Source organism: Nylanderia fulva, unplaced genomic scaffold, assembly GCF_048542155.1.
Source record: "Nylanderia fulva isolate GAGA-0341 unplaced genomic scaffold, ASM4854215v1 Scaffold729, whole genome shotgun sequence".
Classification (NCBI taxonomy): Eukaryota; Metazoa; Arthropoda; class Insecta; order Hymenoptera; family Formicidae; genus Nylanderia; species Nylanderia fulva.
The window spans coordinates 1-19706 of record NW_028190840.1 but is presented as its reverse complement, the minus strand read 5'-3'; the positions used below and the strand labels follow the sequence as shown (position 1 = coordinate 19706).

Below are 19706 nucleotides of genomic sequence, written 5' to 3'. Positions count from 1 at the left end.
TTTAAAGACGCGGAAACTCTCTCCTAATTCGGCGCTTCGCCCTTGTGGACGCAATAACAAACTGTCGATGTACACAATTACAGAGAGCTCTCAGGAGCGTATATCGAAGGCGCGCGGGGATCACGGACATTTAATTTTTTCCCAAACATACCCCTCGGGTTGAATCGCCAAGGGATTCAAATGACAGTCAGGGGTAAATCCTTACACATTGAACTGCAATCATTGGAGACAACCTGCAGAATTTAGATTACGCTGAACCGTCCGGACTTACCGGCAATTTACAGAGTTTAACAATAGGTCTTACAAAAGTAGAAGACGCGGTCTTGACCTGAGCAACTCGCACCAGACCATCCTTGTCAGGCTTACATTCGATGATTCTCGCAAGTTCCCATCTGCAGGGAGGTAAATTAGGATTTTTTATTAGAACAATATCGTTTATGCGAAATTCATCAGATCGATTCTGCCATTTAAAACGCTGCTGCAAGGTGTTCAAGTAGTCAAGACTCCACAATTTCCAAAATTGCTCGTATTTCGCACGCATTAATTGCCATCGATCGAGTCGTGACTCGGAGATATGTAAGACGCTCGGACTCGGAATCGATTTAATGGCGCTACCAATTAAAAAATGCCCTGGTGTGAGCGCATTGCAAGAATTTACATCGTCATGAAGTGCGGCGATCGGGCGCGAATTCAAACATGCTTCGATGTTACATAAAAGCGTGGTGAACTCTTCGACCGTAGGTGTACAGGAACCAAGTATACGTCGCAAATGGTGCTTAACACTCTTAACACCTGCCTCCCACATGCCCCCAAAATGAGGGGCAGAAGGCGGAATGAAATGCCATTGAACTGGCTTTGACGCGAACTTCGCCTGCAGATCTACGTCGGCTTGAGTCTGTCGGATCGCTGTAACAAGTTCGCGATCCGCGCCTTGATAGGTAGTCGCGTTGTCGGAATAAAGATCGGATGGAATGCCACGACGCGCTACGAACCGTTCGAAAGATGCGAGAAACGCAGCCGTGGAATAATCATGAACGAGCTCTAAGTGTATAGCTCGTGTAGCGAGACAAACAAATAGCGAGATGTATGTTTTGTGCGACTTACGTCCGCGGCCGGAAGCGTCTCGAATTGCGAAGGGGCCGGCGTAATCAAGTCCCGTATGGCAAAATGGACGGGACGGAATTACTCTAAATGTAAGAAGGTCGGCCATAAATTGTACGACGGTTATGGCGCGATGCCGAGTACATGTCACGCAATTGCGGATACAACCTTTTACCATGCTTCGCGCCCCCAGAATCCAATATTGTTCTCGCAACGTGCGAAGCATTAACTGTACACCGCCGTGAAGTGTATCCTTATGAATTTGATCGATAATGAGCTTAGAAAGGTAATGCTTTGGAAGTAGAATCGGAAATTTACGATCATATGAAAGGTCAGACAGTTGAAGTCGACCACCCACGCGTAGGATACCGGAGGGATCCAGGAACGGATCGAGAGAATGGATGGAGCATCAAACTGGTAACCTCGACTTGGCTTTGAAAGCGACGATTTCTTTTGAAAAGTATTCCGTTTGCATCTGTTTAATCCAGAATCTGTGCGCGGTTTTTATTTCATCGACTTGCAAAATAGAGAGACCTTGAGCAACATCTGGGACTCTCGTTCGAAACTTGAACCGAAGGACGTATGCGGTGACCCGTAGTAAGCGTGGCCACGTGGAGATATGATTGAAGGATTCAAAAAGTTCCGCTCGATTTGAATGATGCGAGTGGACTGCATTTGACGCTTTCAATTCGGAATCATCTTCGGTGCAACTTATCGTAGATTGAACTGGCCAATTATCCTCGTTAAATTTCAGCCATACCGGGCCGTTCCACCAGGAACTGGAAGGCGTTAGCTGAGCTGGATTTATGCCGCGCGATGCGCAATCTGCGGGATTATCTTCTGTTGGCACATGCAGCCATGTCGCCGTAGGAAGCTTCGTTTGAATAGAAGACACTCTGTTAACTACAAATACTTTTAAATCTGATGGAGCCTTTTGCAACCATGCTAATACGATTGTCGAGTCACTCCAGCAAAACACAGGAATGTTTTGCAATTTCATCGCGTCAATAGTAAACGAAATACAGCGTGCTAGCAGCTGAGCCGCACAGAGCTCGAGTCGTGGAATCGAAATCGTTTTAATCGGAGCAACCTTGGTTTTTGATAGAAGAAGTCGAACATGACTATCGCCAGAATTCGTGACAATTTTTGAATAGACTACCGCTGCATAGGCTTTAGATGAAGCGTCGCAAAAGCCGTGTAAATGCAAGCACTGAATGTTACGCTCGAAGCCTAACCAACGAGGAACTTGCAGAGTCGTCAAGTGTAACATCTTTTCGCAAAAAGCATTCCATTCGGTTGTTATTTCCGCAGGAAGAATATCATCCCATCCGTAGGAAAATTTCCACAGTTTTTGCAGTAGAATTTTGAGAGATATCGTGATCGGAGACACCCATCCGAGGGGATCGAATATTTTCGCTATCGTCGAAAGGATTTGTCGTTTCGAAATGTCGGTAGATGGTGGACGGAATTTTATTTCAAAGGAAAAATTATCATCGCAAGGTGTCCAATGAATACCGAGTATTTTTAATTGTTCAGCTTCTTGGAAAGGCTTGGAACTTGCTAGACCGTGATTCGCAGGATTTATATCTTGTAGAATTTCAAAATCGTTGCTGGCCCATTTTCTGAGATGAATGCCTGCGCTTAGTAAACAGCCGATTAGTTGGTCGCGTTTTTTAATCGTGGATGGTTTATCATCGCCTCCGGATAGGACATCGTCAACGTATATTTCATTTTGCAAAATTGCTTGAGCTAGTGGAAAACGCGAACTCTCGTCGATTGAAAGTTGTTTGAGCACGCGTTGGGCGAGATAAGGCGCGCAGGCAGTACCATAAGTAACGGTATTTAATGAATAAGTATGGACTGGCTCGTTCGGAATCGTACGCCACAATATTAATTGATATTGGCGATCGTCTGAATGAATCTGTATTTGTCGAAACATTTGCTGAATATCAGCGGAAAAAACGTATTTGTACAAACGCCATTGAAGAATAATCGCCGGAAGATCGGCTTGTAACTTTGGACCAATCATAAGATGGTCATTCAAAGAAGTGTTATTCGAGGTATTTGCCGAGGCATTAAACACTACACGAAGTTTGGTTGTAGTATTGTCCTCGCGAATAACTGGATGATGAGGTAGAAACGTCGGTTGAAAGAAGCGTTGCACGTTTTCGATTTTTTGCATATGCCCGAGCTCTTCGTACTCGTTAAGAAAGTCGACGTATTGCCCTGAAATTTCCCGAGAATTGGCTAAACGTCGCTCTAGTTGCGCGAGTGAACGCGTAGCTACTGACCTTGACTCGCCGATTTTTATCGGAGGACCAGACTTGAAGGGTAAGCGGACAACATAGCGCCCTGAAGAATCGCGCATATGTGTCTCTTGAAAATGTAAGTTGCAACAAAGATTTTCCTTCTGAGAGAGCGTGTGTCGTTGGAATTTCTTCCAGCTCCCAAAAACGTCGGAGTTCGAAATCGAGATTGCCAGAAGTTGCTTGGTGAACGTGAATTCTTTGGCTATTTTTTTGGTTTGAAATAGGACCCGAAATGATCCACCTGAATATCGTTTCTTGCGCAAGTGTAGCATCGTTAGAAGCTTTCATTAAGCCACCCATCATAATTGAACCGTATAATTCGGCCCCGAGAAGTACTTCGATTGCATCATTTGAGCTTGGATTTGGATTGGCTAGATTCAATTTGGAAAGAAACGGAATCTCTTGTAATTGGAAATGAGGTGGAATGTACGCTGTAATTTTTGGAACGACCAATGCTTTGGTATGAAGAATCGTATCATTTTTATTAGTCGCGCTGATAGGAATAGAGACGGCATGTTGAACGCAATTAGACGTAGTGTCACCGATGCCAGATACCTTTACGCGTGTTGAAATTAAGCGAGCTCTCAACATTTGAGCGACTCGTGACGAAACGAATGTGGCATCGGAACCTTGATCGATTAGTGCTCGCGTGTAAACATGTCGACCGTTTTCTGATCCTATACAAACACGTGCGGTAGCTAGGAGCACGGGTTTAACTCCCGCGTTCACGTGTGAATGTACGTTGGACGCGTCATCGCATTGTCCAGAGTCTGTTGTTGTCGTTAAACTTGACCTTGAATTCTCGTGTAACAAAGTATGATATTGTCTTTTACATTTCAAGCAAGTAAAGGAACTACGACAATTCGAAACGTAATGACCTTTGGTCAAACAATTTTTGCATATATTATTTTTTTGAACAAACTCTAGTCGATGCAAAATGCTTAACGCTTGAAATTTCTCGCAATGCATTAAACGATGTGTTTCGGAACAAAGAGCGCACGTACTCGCGGTGTTTGTATGGTGAGAACGCACTATATTATTTTTTCGTGCCACATTTGGAATCGAGCGAGCACCGGAACTCTTTTCGGATGAGTTTCCGTTGGCGGACTTCGAGTTATCTCCGTCCTTGGATACAGCCTCAAGCGAACGAATTTGTGTATCTAGAAACGCGTATAGTTTTTCCATCGTAGGATATCTCCTCTCTGAACCTAAGCTGACTTCCCAATCTTTTCTCGTCAATTTGTCTAGTTTTTGTACAAGAATGTAGACTAAAATCATATCCCATTCATCTACAGAACATTTCAAGGCACGCAGAGCATTTATCGATTCCGATGAATTGGAGCGTAATTGTTTTAACCCGTACAGATCGTTAGACGAAACATTAGGAATGGTAAATAAACGTTTGAAATATGCGTCAATAATAACGCGTTGATTTTCGTAACGATTCGTGAGTTCCTTCCATGCAACATCGAAATTACTATCGGTTAGAGAAAGATGGGAAATCAACTTAGCAGCGTCGCCAGTAACCGCGGATAATAAATATTGCAATTTCTCGACTTGCGATATGGAACGGCGATTTTTAACGAGCGCAAGAAACAAATCGCGAAACGTTAGCCACTCGGTTACATTACCGGAGAAAGAAGGCAAGTTGATCTTCGGCAATCGGATCTCGTTGATGGACGTCGTTGCGGCCGCCGTTGGTACAGGAATGGAAATTGAAGCGACGTTGAATGCCTCGAGTTTTTCTTGAAAGAAGTCGTAGGCTTGCATGTACGAGACCTCCGCCTTGTCTAGCAGCTTGCTCTTGAAGAAGGGAAGCTGTGCCGCGTCTGCGTCGGTTGCTACTGCCTCAATGATAGCGGCATTCTCCTGGCATTTATTCCAGTAATTTTGCAAGAGTTGAAATCGTCCTTTAGTGATGGCATGAGTTTGATTATCAACTCCAAGCTTTTGGAAATTCGTTATTGAGTTCGTTAAATAACGTAAATTCGTATCGAACGCAAATATTGCCTTGTCCATTTCGATCTATTGTCTTGCAGAGCTCGACCTTGTAAGGTAAACACGGTGTTGAAATGGAGAACGTATGTACGTGAGTCGAAATACTTCCTTGTCGTACGGAAATTTTTACTCGGAATGTAGCGCAATTGTTGAATGGCTCACTTGAAGTAGTTGCACTGCTTGCACGTGTATCTTGTTTGAATCCATCCGTTAATTTCTCGACACAGATCCGGCTCGAAGGACCATGTTTTGTATATTTTCTCCTTTGGGTTTTATCGGAGCTATCGCCTAGTTCTCTCTTGTGGACTGCGTCGATAGGTAAGGATAGATAGCAGGAACTAGTCTCTTTATTCTAAGTAAGAATACGTAATTTTTATTCTTCGGATCACAAATGTTCTTCTCGGGTTTACCGGACGGCTCGTCGTACCAGACTCGCCTTCCGTGCCGCATCGCTCCTTTTTAAAGACGCGGAAACTCTCTCCTAATTCGGCGCTTCGCCCTTGTGGACGCAATAACAAACTGTCGATGTACACAATTACAGAGAGCTCTCAGGAGCGTATATCGAAGGCGCGCGGGGATCACGGAAATTTAATTTTTTCCCAAACAGGAGCGCTTTGTCTATATTATACAAATCTATGATCTCTCAACATATGATTGTATTTTGTATGAATCGTAAAAATGCAAATATAATTTATAAAAAAAATAAAATAGACTTTTGAAAAAGAAATAGGGTTAAAAAAATAAAAATTATTCAATGACATAAAAATTATTACAGTTGATTTTTTGAATTGAACTATATATTTTGGCATAAATATATAGTTCATGCATTAATTTCCAAATGTTGATAGTTAATGTAGTTTTTTTCTAATTTATGTAGAAATTCACTTTTATTTTCTTTAAAATTATTTTAATTTTTGTTTTCTTTGTTGTACTCATAGCTACTAAAAAAAGAATTCATATATCTAATGAATTAATCCACGCATAAAATAAAAAATACTCATCCGTATTTTATAGTATATTTGCTATTAAGAAATACAGGGTATCTCAGACCACCCGTACATGCAGAATATTTTGAAAACGATTTTAAAGTTAACCATGAGACTTCTTTCATAACTGCTGCCAAGGTCAAATATTTATGATAAATTATTGAATTAAGGCCATGTGTAACGAGCAATACGATATTATTTTATTATTTAGAGGAAAATTCTTAATTTGAAATAATAATTACACAAACGTTTCGAGCACTACTTGCTCCTCTTCAGTGCGCAAAAAAATCGTCTAAATAATCTTAACAAATTAATTAAAGTCCACAAGGACAAAAACGTGCATAACAATAATAATAATGTTGTCTACAAAATTAATTGTAAGGATTGTGAAGCTTCGTATGTTGGGCAAACAAAAAGAAAATTACGCACGAGACTAAAAGAGCATATGAATAATATTAAACTTGATTCCTCCAAGCATTCTGTGGTCTCTGAACATATTATAGATAAAAAACATGCTTTTGATTGGGATAACGTTAAAATACTTGATGTTGAATCTAATTATTATAAAAGACTTATCTCGGAAATGATACACATCAAGGAACAAAGGCATGGTATAAATAATAACACAGACACCGAATTACTTAACAACGCGTATTTCGACATTCTAGAAGAAATATCGAATTTTTAGACTTATGTAAATGTTTATTTTGTGAGATCTGACACCTATTTATTCGATTTTTTAAAAGACTAGACAACAGTCAAGTACTAACAATAAGGCCAACAACAATTAGAAGCATCGTCATCTCAAGTTATTCGGAACAATTTGTAAGCATAAAGGTTCAATATTTTAGTATTTAATTTAATTTGTAATTTTTAATCTTTTTTACATACACATTAGTGGAATCCTATTTTACAATTGAATAAATTCTTTAAATTCAGTTAACAAATATCAAATAATTTGGAGAGGATGGACATAATCATTGCCAGATCGAGGGACTTTCGTCAAATAACGATAAGTGGTTCGTTTGGAGTAATGTATAAGTGTCACTCCGAGTTTTTATTAATAATTCTAAAATATTTTATGAATAACCGGACGAATCATTCTGCTTCTAATTGGGGTCTTACTTTGTCGAACTATTTTAATGGTTTCAATTCATTGTAAATATATTTTGCGTTATAACTATGACTTAACTATATAACTTATATTGACTATGTATTGCGGATTTTTTATTAGAATTTTATGTATTTATTTATTATCGTTATTTATTATCACTATTTTTTTGCGCACTGAAGAGGAGCAAGTAGTGCTCGAAACGTTTGTGTAATTATTATTTCAAATTAAGAATTTTCCTCTAAATAATAAAATAATATCGTATTGCTCGTTACACATGGCCTTAATTCAATAATTTATCATTCGTTTTTATTGTCATACGAGCTTGAGCATTGGTATGTGATGGTTTGATTAGGTATCAAATATTTATCATCATTTTATGTATTTGTTAAACCCCTACAACTTTTTTTAAAATATTTTTATCTGTCGTGCTCAGTTTTCAAAATATTTAGCGCATGTACGGGTGGTCTAAGACATCCTGTATAATATTTGTTATTATTGATACATAAATAAGATTTTTTCACAAGTTATTATATTTCTGAAACAATCGATTGATCTTTTCGGCTTATTATTATCAATTATAATTACTAATTAATTAAGGAAGGAAGATATAGCTTAAAGCTGTGACCTCCAAGTGCCCGTCTCCGCTCACGTTTATTTATTTTGCGGACTGTTGGTCGTTAGGAAACTTCTGGGCACACTAAGCTCAGACAAACTAAAAAAAAAATATTCGATTCTTGAAAATGACAAGATTTATTGTAGAACAAGCAAATCTTAATCGCGTCGGCCGCAGTCAATTACAACTCAATTACAATGTAATGCTCTATAAAATATCTCGGGGACTGTTGAAGACGAAGTGTCCGCGATCGTCTCTTCTTCCTATGTCCTAATCCAAAATTTGCTTCTGAAAACAAACGATTTCTACCGAACGTTCCTCACTATGTTTTCACGCTTGTTGCCGCTGTTTTTCGCACGTGTTATCTGCGTGATCTCACCGTCGTCCGCGCGTTCCAAACAGAAGAAGTGTAATATTATCCTGACTTAAGTTCGTATCGTGCTTATTTCTAATGTTTTTATGTCTATAATATATTATTGTTCTATTTTCATAATGTCGACATGTAGCGCTGGAACGTTTCTTAGCTTGTTTGCTGTCAGAATAATACAGAACAGTAAAGGCTGGTATATATACTGACCGTAACTTTTTGCTGTGACCGTAAATTTAAGGATTCAACCAATCGTGTTGCTTGATTCGGCAACGCGATTGGTTGAATCCTTAAATTTACGGTTACAGCAAAAAGTTACGGCCAGTATAAACCAGCTTTAATTTACATAATTTTTCGGTTTTAAATATTTTTAAGGTTTTTTTTAATTTTTATCTCACCGGAATATCACTTTATATAGAAAAAAAATTATAAATATAAAATTGTTTTATATCCATGACACAAAACACATAGTCAAACAAAATATTTTACAATACACAATATACACCTCCTTCATCTCGGCCAATAAAGCCACACGCGATGTTATTGCGACAATTAAGAAAGAAAATTTGAAAACTAAGGAATTTGTATGCTTTGGTTGGGATCTCAGAAATTCCCCTTATTCCTCTCTTAATATTCTTATTATTGTTTCGTCGCGTCTGGGCCTAATTACGACGCTTTGGGGGTAAAAACATTGAGAGAAATATTGATTCGTAAGTGTCTGAATAGCTCAGCTGGAAGAGCAGTCGCCCCGGCAAGCGGAAGGTCTCGGGTTCGATTCCCGATTTAGCCGACTTTCGGACCAATATTTTTCTCGCCTATTTCTTTACAGGGAAAGTTAAGAGAGGAACAAGGGGAATTTCTGAGATCCCAACCATAGGATACAAATTCCTTAGTTTCCAAATTTTCTTTCTTAATTGTCGCAATAACATCGCGTGTGGCTCTATTGGCCGAGATGAAGGTGTATATTGTGTTTTTAAAATTTAAGGAGCCGACTTAATATTCTTAAAATATTTTACGTTGTGTACGCAATTATTGTGTCAATGTGTAATCGAAAAACAGTGAATCGTACATTACACAATGTTACAAAAATACTTTTTAGAATTTTCTCGTAACCACCACAAGTAGTGTCAACACTACTTGTGGTTACGAGAAAATGCATTGTCAAGTTGTGTTTAGTTATGTTCCATATTAATGTTTTACAAGTTTTCCATGTAGTTTTAAAACCATATTTTATCACAACAGCCTGAAGAGGACCCAATTTGGGGTCGAAACGTTGCATCTTTTTTAATAAAAGAATTTATCAACATAGCCAGTGTTGGTCAATTTAGCCTACTTAATAAAAGAATTTAACAACATAGCCAGTGTTGGTCAATTTAGCCTACTTCACCTTGTATTTTCATTTCAACTGGCTATATTATGATATATTAATTATTTTTCGTTCTGCATTCGTGCGGGTATTCGTATATTTGCTGTCATTTAACCTAATGCTATTGCCAAGAGGACAGCAGAACAAAAGATAAGCAAGCAAATTTCCATTATATACATATAGTTTTATTTTGCCGAATTTGTATTACATACATAATTTTAATTCACCGAATTTCTGTTATATACATAATTTTAAATCATCGAATTTCTATCATGTATATGATTTTAGTTAATCGACTTACTATTATGTACATAATATTAATTCTCAAATTTCTTTTTTCGTAGATAATTTTAATTCTTGTTCTTATATTATATACATAATGGAAATTCGGCAAATTAAAATTACGTACATAATGGATATTTGATAAATTTATATTTTGACAATTGTATGTATCGAGGGGTTAGTGTAGGAATAGTTATATATATATATATATATATATATATGTATATTAAAAGATTTAGTGTAAATAATTGTTAAAACGTGATAAATAAGTGTTTATTAATTTTGTGATTAAGTGGTTTCGACTACAGTTTCTTAGTTAGAAAGAAAAATAGATATTCGGCGAATTAAAATTATGTACATAGTAAAAATTTAACAAATTAAAATTATTTCGGACAATTCGAGAAATTTGGATAATTAAAATTATATACATAATAAAAATAAAGAATATTTGTGTACAAAATAAAAATTCGACGAATTTCCATTAAATACATAATTTTTAATCATGAATTTCTATTTAATACAGTAAATTAAAATTATGTACATAGTTTTAATTCTTTAATTTCTATTATGTTCATAATTTAATTTACCGAAATTCTATTATGTAAATAACTGAAATTGTACTTAATAGAAATTCACGAATAAAATGTACATAATAGAAATGCAGAAATTAAAATTATGTACATAATATAAATTCGATGAATTATAATTATGTATATAATAGAAATTTGATGAATTAAAATTATGTATATGGGGCATTATTTATGAAGTAATCCACCCAAATTTTCAAAGTTTTCCAATCACGCTGTTTGCAGAAAGTGTAGTCCTATCAAAAGTAAAATTATTCCTCAAGTTGTTTGGCCCACACCATACAGGCTCTGTGCATGTATCATATTTACAAAGTATTTTAAGTTAACCGAAAAAACATCATAGAGGAGTAAAAATAAATTATTAAAAAGAAACAAAATAAGATTTAAAAAGCAGGGACATTTATTCTTTAACAATAAATGTTATTTTTCCTAAAATTGAGAGAATTAGAAGAGATTTTATAAAATACAAAATTTAAAAGCAAACGTAAGTTAATCGATATAACAAACGTTCCTGCTTTTTAAATCTTATTTTGTTTTTTTTTAACAATTTATTTTTACTTCTCTATGCTCTTTTTTCGGTTAACTTATCAAATACTTTATAAGTATGTATATATACATGTTTATATATGTATATATATCTAAAATACATATATATATAATATATGAGAAGTCACCATGCTTGACCACAAGCAATAGAACTGGCTAGATATCTTTCTGTATTTGTAACAGGGTCCGAACTGCATCATTGATGACACGCTTGGTTCTAAAATGGACTATATCTTAAAAACTAAAAGCCTGCCCATCTTGGCCTTGGAAGCATTTTAAAGGAGAAGATTTCTATTTCTTTTAAGATTTTTTTGAAGAAAATCGAAGATATCTAAATTTGAGAAAAAATTAATTTTTACTTCGTTTTTTAAAAATCTTATATAAATTGTTATTGAAAGAAAAAACTAATTTTAAAAAATTAAAGTACGTAAAAAGACCTTTCGAAATCACACCTTATTTTTTAAAATCGGAGTAGTCTTCTGAAATTTATCAACGTTTGAAGTTGGACGTAACGGCCAAAATGATAAAAATTCAAGTCCCTGTTAGCACAGAACCTGTACGATGTGGGCCAAACAACTTGAGGAATAATTTTACTTTTGATAGAACTACATTCTGCAAATTTCAGCGTGATTGGAAAACTTTGAAAATTTGGGTGGATCACTTCATAAATAATGCCCCATATGTATAATAAAAATAAAGAATTAAAATTAAATTAAACCAATTTCTGATTAAACTTATTAAATATTATAGTTTTTGAGATCAATAATGTTTTAATATTACAATTGCAAAATTCAAGATTGCGGATCCAATATGGTGAATCAGTATTGAGAGAAACTAGATGCCAGGATGTAGTTACTTCCAAATAAAAGATCTGATTCCACATTCAAATGCATTATGGTTTTTAGTTTTCTTTTTATTTTAATATTTTTGTTTTATTGTTGAATAGAATTCTTTAGTTCTAACGTAAAGAATATGAGAACTGTTAATATTTTCTATGTTAGAACTAAAGAATTTTATTCAACAATAAAATAAAAATATTTTAATAAAAAAACTAAAAAACATAATGTATTTAAATGTGGAATCAAATCGTTTATTCGGAAGTAACTACATCGTGGAATTTATATAGTATCTCTCAATACTGATCCACCATATTGGATCCGCAATCTTGAATTTTGTGATCCCGATATTAAAAAATTATTGATCTCAAAAACTATTTGATAAGTGTTTAACCAGAACTTGGTTTGATAGAAAATTTATCCATGTTCATCGATTTTATAGTTGTCTTCAGATCGATCGAATGACGCTATTTTCAATAGTTTTGACAGATTTTCAATACTTTCCCCAGGTCTCTAGGAAAAGCCATCATTTTTACATCTATATGGTTTGTAGATACCCATGGAACTTGAATTTTAGGTTCCATCGATAGTCGGGAAATCGACTTTTTTTAACATCCTCCTTTAAGAATAAAAGTTATGTACACAATAAAAATTCAACGAATTAAAAGTATGCACATAATGGAAATTCAAGAATTAAAATCATGTACATATATAATAGAAATTTGGGAAATTAAAATTATGTACACAAAAGAATTTCAGCGAATTAAATTATGAACATAATAGAAATTGAAGAATTAAAACTATGTACATAATTTTTATTTGCCGTATTTCGATTATGTACATAATTTTAATATGTTGAATTTGTATTATGTGCAAAATTGAATTCGCTGAATTTTTTTATGTGAATAATTTTAATTCGCTAAATTTTTATTATATACATAATTTTAATTTTTGAATTTCCATTATGTACATAATTTTGATTCGTTGAATTTCCATTGTATACATAATTTTTATTCGTAAATTTCTATTATGTTCATAATTTAATTCGCCAAATTTCTATTATATATTTAATTTTAATTCTCTGAATTTCTATTATGTATCTACTGAAATTTAATTAATTAATTTATTTTCATTTTGTACATGATTTTAATTCATCAAATTTCTATTATGTGCATAATTCTAATTCCCGAATTTCTATTATGTACATAATTTTAATTTCCGCATTTCTATTATGCACACAATTTTTATTCGTAAATTTCTATTATGTTCATAATTTTAATTTGTCAAACTATGATATGTACATAATTTTAATTAGACGTATATTTATATTATGTAAAAAATTTTATTGTTGAATTTTTATTGTGTACATAATTTTAATTCTTACATTTACATTATGTTTAAATTTTAATTCGCCGAATTTCTATTATGTACATAATTTGTATTCTTTAATTATGTTTATAATTTTAATTCGTCGAATTTCTATTATGTACATAATTTTATTGGTCGAATTTCTATTAAGTACAATTTCAGTTATTTACATAATAGAAATACGGCGAATTAAAATTATGTGCATAATAGAAATTCAAGAATTAAAATTATGTACATAATAAAAATAAAAAATTAAAATTATGTGCATAATAAAAATTCGACAAATTAAAATTAGGTTCGTAAGAAATTCAGCGAATAAAAATTATGTATAATAGAAATTCGGAAATTAGAGTAATGTTAATAATTGAAATTCGGCGAATTAAAATTATGTACACTTGCGGAGTAAAATTTCTTTGGCGTGCGCAAAACGCGCGCTTGTGTTATCTAGTTAAGAATAAAAAGTGAATTTTATATATGATTATAATTTATATATCTTCTGTTATTCGTATTATGCAAGTCATATTATAAATTGATATACAAATATTGGTTAAGTTGCATTTATCTAACAAAATGACAATTTTTAATGTATTTTACGAATAATAGTATTGAACACAATAAAATATAAATAAATTAATTTATATAAAAAAAACTGTTAATCTCGGCTCAAATTATTGTGTTACAATAAAAATAAAATCTCGACGGCAATCGGAGCCTGTGCGGATGACATGCACAAAATTAATAAATTAAAATGAGATCTCAAGTCAAACTCATTTATTAAATTCTAAACGTTTCGACCCACTTCTTCAGTAGCTGCAAAATACAAAGAGACAAAACAAAAAAAAAAATAAAAGATAATCGGTACAATCAGAAAATTATAAAACTCGTATACATACAATCCGCAAATAAATTAAATATCATTCTCCTCCCTATTCGAACCGTCCGGCCGTCGGAGTGTCTCCCTAACGGTGACCATCGTCAGGAAGGAAGCAGAGCAGTGACTCCCTTACCAACACTAATCAACATAGTATAAATTAAACGTGTAAGATCCCCAAGAATTATAAATTAAAAACCGGGAAGAACACTCACCCCGACAGCAAAAACAGAGAGAAGACGATGCTACACGTGACACATCACTCTAACGACTGTGCGGTATTCTACCTCGACACAGTCGATACATATATACGCAAAAAAAAACACATATAAAAATAAAATATGAAAATAAAAATAAAAACAACTAATACTTATCGGTACAGCGGGTTTGGTCCTAGTGGATACTAAGCCTTCTCTGCTGTATTGGCGAACACCAGCCTGCGATGTGAGCGAAGAATGGAAATCACGGCTTTGCCGACTTGGGTGAACAACTTGTCTGTGAAAAAGTGGAACTGCGAACTATCATAAGAGATGTTAAGAGGGATGTTGAGAGAAGGAACAAGGGGAATTTTTGAGATCCCAATCATTATGGATAGCGTCAAGGAGAAAGCCTCGGAGGCGGACGACCCCGAGAACGCTTCTGGCGTGGCGGACGCTGCCTAAGTGGCAAACAGATGAAGAAGCGCGAGCGGCGCCCGAGTCCCAGGGGCGTCGTTGGACGGGCGATGGGACCTGAGACCCATTAGGGCAAAAATAATTTACGACATCCAAGGAAGTATAGAAGCATTTTATGCTGCCCCAAGTGTTCGGAGCTTGGCTCGAACATCAGCTGTATAGGCTCCAAGCAGCTAAGTCTGCATATCAAAAAAGAGCACCCAATGTTGCAGGTCACTTGGATATGTGAAAAATGCTCCAAACGTTTCCCCAAGATACATGCATGGCGCTGCCATTACGCCAGGTGCAAAAGGGGAAACGGCAGTCCAGCTAGACCATACCGGTGCGAGCACTGTCCGAGGTCTTTCGACCTCCAAACCGGCCTCAGTCAACATGAGAGGCACGAGCATCCGTGTTGTTATATTGTATATTGTATGTTAATGAGATGAGTTTAAAAGCTCATTTATTTTATAATATATCAGAAGATGAGATTATTGGTTTTGAAGATATGGGTAATGAAAAATCACATAAACCCGCAAAAAGTTCTTTAGTAATCATGGCACGTAGTACTGCAGGAAATTGAAAATTTTCTGTTTGTTTTTGTTTTATGGAAACAACATATCAAAGTTAATTAATAAAAGGCTCGTATAAATTAACAAAATTGAACAAATCAAATATAGTAGGCCACTGAACGAGCAAATAAATAAGGTGTAAAAATTTTTTATTAATAGTTAAATAATTAAATTAACATTCCGTTACAGAATCGATATAAATTGTAAACGTTTCGACTGCACTACAGTCTTTATCAATACATAAAAGTTAAATATTAAAATACAAAGTTAAATGTTAAAAATACAAAGTTAGTTAAATATTAAAATATAAAATTAAAACGATTCTTCGCTGTTGACCAATAGATATGCAAGGCGATTGGTCTGAGATGCCAAGTTATGCGACATTTAAACATGCTGCGGATATAATACGCGAATTAAATCAATGTCAGAGAAAATTAAAAAATCTTTCAACTTACATTATCGTTTTAACAAGTCCTTTTTCCCGATATTTCAAGTGTGTGTTGCGAAGTCTGAATAACAAATGTCAAAATAGAGAGCGTGATGTATTTATTAATTACCAATGTTTTTTCTAAATTATGATTCAGCAAATTTTTTAAGTATGTCAAAATAACTACTGTCTAACAATTCGGTGTCTTTATTTAAATTAATTCCATTTTTCTGTTCTTTAATGTGGATCATTTCAGATATTAGTCTTTTATGGTAATTCTTTTCATGATCCATAATTTTAATATTGTCCCAGTCAAATGTATGTTGTTCGTTTAGAATGTGTTCCGTGACAACCGAATGTCTAGCAGAGTCTAATTTAATATTATTTTTATGTTCTTTAAGTCTCGTTCCTAACTGTCTTTTTGTCTGTCCGACATATGTGGCGTCACAATCGTTGCAATTCAATTTATAAATAACGTTAGAATTCGTGGGGCAATTATTTCTGTCCTTTTGAACTTTTATGAAGTCATTCAATTTTTTAATGCAACGATATCCTACCACTACGTCAGGTCTTCTTATTGCTGAAGCAACTTTCTCAGATATTGATTCTATATATGGTATGACAAAATATTTAATGTTAGTATTAGTATTATTAGTATCTGTTATATTGTTATTATTAGGCTTGTTAAATTTCTTAGTTGAGAGATTTTTTAATCTGCGTTTTATTTCTGTGAAAATTAGATCAAGAGGATAACCGTTGGATAGCAAAATGTTAATAGCTTTCCTGTCGTCTAAATTACTAATTACCAATGTTTCCAAGTCCTGCATGACTATATCGGCAATGATCGGAGAAAGTGGGGAACCCATAGGAGTCCCATAAATTTGTTTGTAAGTTATGTTATTGAAAGTAAAAAATGTAGAAGTTAATATAAATTTTATCATACCTATAAATTCATTTTTGGGAATCTTTGTGTGTGACTCTATAAAATGCCATCTATTATTGATACCGTTTAATGCAAGATTTACGGAAACATTAGTAAATAATGAAACAACGTCCAATGAAACTATTATGTCGGAATCTTGTATTGTTTTCCCTGATAGAGAAAGCTATTAACATTTTGCTATCCAACGGTTATCCTCTTGATCTAATTTTCACAGAAATAAAACGCAGATTAAAAAATCTCTCAACTAAGAAATTTAACAAGCCTAATAATAACAATATAACAGATACTAATAATACTAATACTAACATTAAATATTTTGTCATACCATATATAGAATCAATATCTGAGAAAGTTGCTTCAGCAATAAGAAGACCTGACGTAGTGGTAGGATATCGTTGCATTAAAAAATTGAATGACTTCATAAAAGTTCAAAAGGACAGAAATAATTGCCCCACGAATTCTAACGTTATTTATAAATTGAATTGCAACGATTGTGACGCCACATATGTCGGACAGACAAAAAGACAGTTAGGAACGAGACTTAAAGAACATAAAAATAATATTAAATTAGACTCTGCTAGACATTCGGTTGTCACGGAACACATTCTAAACGAACAACATACATTTGACTGGGACAATATTAAAATTATGGATCATGAAAAGAATTACCATAAAAGACTAATATCTGAAATGATCCACATTAAAGAACAGAAAAATGGAATTAATTTAAATAAAGACACCGAATTGTTAGACAGTAGTTATTTTGACATACTTAAAAAATTTGCTGAATCATAATTTAGAAAAAACATTGGTAATTAATAAATACATCACGCTCTCTATTTTGACATTTGTTATTCAGACTTCGCAACACACACTTGAAATATCGGGAAAAAGGACTTGTTAAAACGATAATGTAAGTTGAAAGATTTTTTAATTTTCTCTGACATTGATTTAATTCGCGTATTATATCCGCAGCATGTTTAAATGTCGCATAACTTGGCATCTCAGACCAATCGCCTTGCATATCTATTGGTCAACAGCGAAGAATCGTTTTAATTTTATATTTTAATATTTAACTAACTTTGTATTTTTAACATTTAACTTTGTATTTTAATATTTAACTTTTATGTATTGATAAAGACTGTAGTGCAGTCGAAACGTTTACAATTTATATCGATTCTGTAACGGAATGTTAATTTAATTATTTAACTATTAATAAAAAATTTTTACACCTTATTTATTTGCTCGTTCAGTGGCCTACTATATTTGATTTGTTCAATTTTGTTAATTTATCCGAGCCTTTTATTAATTAACTTTGAATGTTGTTTCCATAAAACAAAAAAACAAAATTTTTTAAATTTTGCAATATGCCTGATTCTAAAGAATTTTTCGGGTTTTATGTGATTTTTCATTACCCATACTTTTAAAACCCAAAATTTTCCTTTGATAATTATAAAAAAAATGAGTTTTTAAACCATCTTTAAATAAATATACAATATAAAACAGCTCGTGCCTCTCATTTTCTGAGGCCCCGGGTTTGGGGGCAAAACTCGACAGTGTCCACCTTTTTTTGGAGCGAACTGCCGTTTTCCCTTTGCATTTTGCGTTGGCACGCCACATGTATCTTGGGGGGGAAAAGTTTTTGGGCATTTTTCACATTCCAAGTGACCTGAAAAAATTTGGGGGCTCTTTTTTGATAGGGGACTTCTGTTTAGAACAGCTGATTTTCGAGCCAAAATCCCCAACACTTGGGGGGCATAAATGTTTTTTTTAATTCCCCTTTGGTGACAAATTATTTTTTTCCCTAAAGGGGCTAGGGCCCAGGTCCAAAAAAGCCCCCCGGGGCTCGGGCGCCGCTGCGTTCTTATCGTTTCCACTTAGGGGGGGCCCGCCACCCCAGAAGGTTTCGGGTCGTCCCCCCCCCAGGGGTTTCTCCTTGAAGTACCCAAAAAATGGGATTCAAAAATTCCCCTTGTTCCTTTCTCAAATCCCTTTAAAAAACTCTTATGAAGTTCGCAGTCCACTTTTTACAGACAAGTTTTCACCCAAGTCGGAAACCCCGTGATTTCCTTTCGCTAAATGCGGTGGTTTCGCCAATAAGCAGAGAAGCTTGTACCCTAGGACCAAACCGCTTTAAAGATAAGTATTAGTTGTTTTTTTTTTTATTTTCAATTATTTTTTTATGTGTTTTTTTTGCGTTAAAATGTATGACTGTGTGGGGGGAAATCCCCCACAGTCTTTTTAGTGAGTTCAGTGGAAAACTTCCTCTGTTTTTGCGTGGGGGGGGAGTGTTCTTCCGGTTTTTTTAAATTTTAATTTTTGGGGATCTTACACTTTTTTTTTAATGTTATTGGTGGGGAAGGGAATCATGTCTGCTTCCTTCCTGACGATGGCACCCCTTGGGAGCCCCTCCGACGGCCGGACGGTTTTAATAGGGAAAGGGAAGATATTTTAAATTTTTTTGCGGTTTTTTTATCGAGTTTATAAATTTTTTAAGACCGATTTCTTTTTTTTTTTTTTTTTTTTTTGTTTTGTTTTTTGTATGAAGAAAAACCCAATTGGGCGAAATTAGAATTTAAAAAGGTTTGATTTAGATCTCATTTAAAATTTTTTTTTTTGTGTGTCCGCACCCGGGGTCCGATTGCCGTCGAGATTTATTTTATTGTAACACAATAAAATTAGCCGAGTTAACAGTTTTTTTATATAAATTAATTTTTTATATTTTATTTTTTCAATACTTTTTTGTAAAACATTAAAATTGTATTTT

General features: G+C 34.3%; 2 protein-coding genes across 2 annotated transcripts; both read right to left on the bottom strand.

The window, feature by feature from the left end:
* Positions 1-247: 247 nt before the first annotated feature.
* On the bottom strand, positions 248-1279 carry LOC146720280 (uncharacterized). Its single transcript, XM_085488849.1, has one exon. It carries the CDS (start codon positions 1277-1279, stop codon positions 248-250), a length of 1032 nt encoding a protein of 343 aa, XP_085344975.1.
* Positions 1280-1510: 231 nt separating this feature from the next.
* LOC146720279 (uncharacterized) lies at positions 1511-5429 on the bottom strand. Its single transcript, XM_085488848.1, has 2 exons — positions 3557-5429; positions 1511-3453 (listed from the first exon to the last, which is right to left on the bottom strand). The coding sequence occupies exons 1-2, from the start codon at positions 5427-5429 to the stop codon at positions 1511-1513; spliced, it is 3816 nt and encodes a 1271-aa protein (XP_085344974.1).
* Between the last annotated feature and the right edge of the window lie 14277 nt (positions 5430-19706).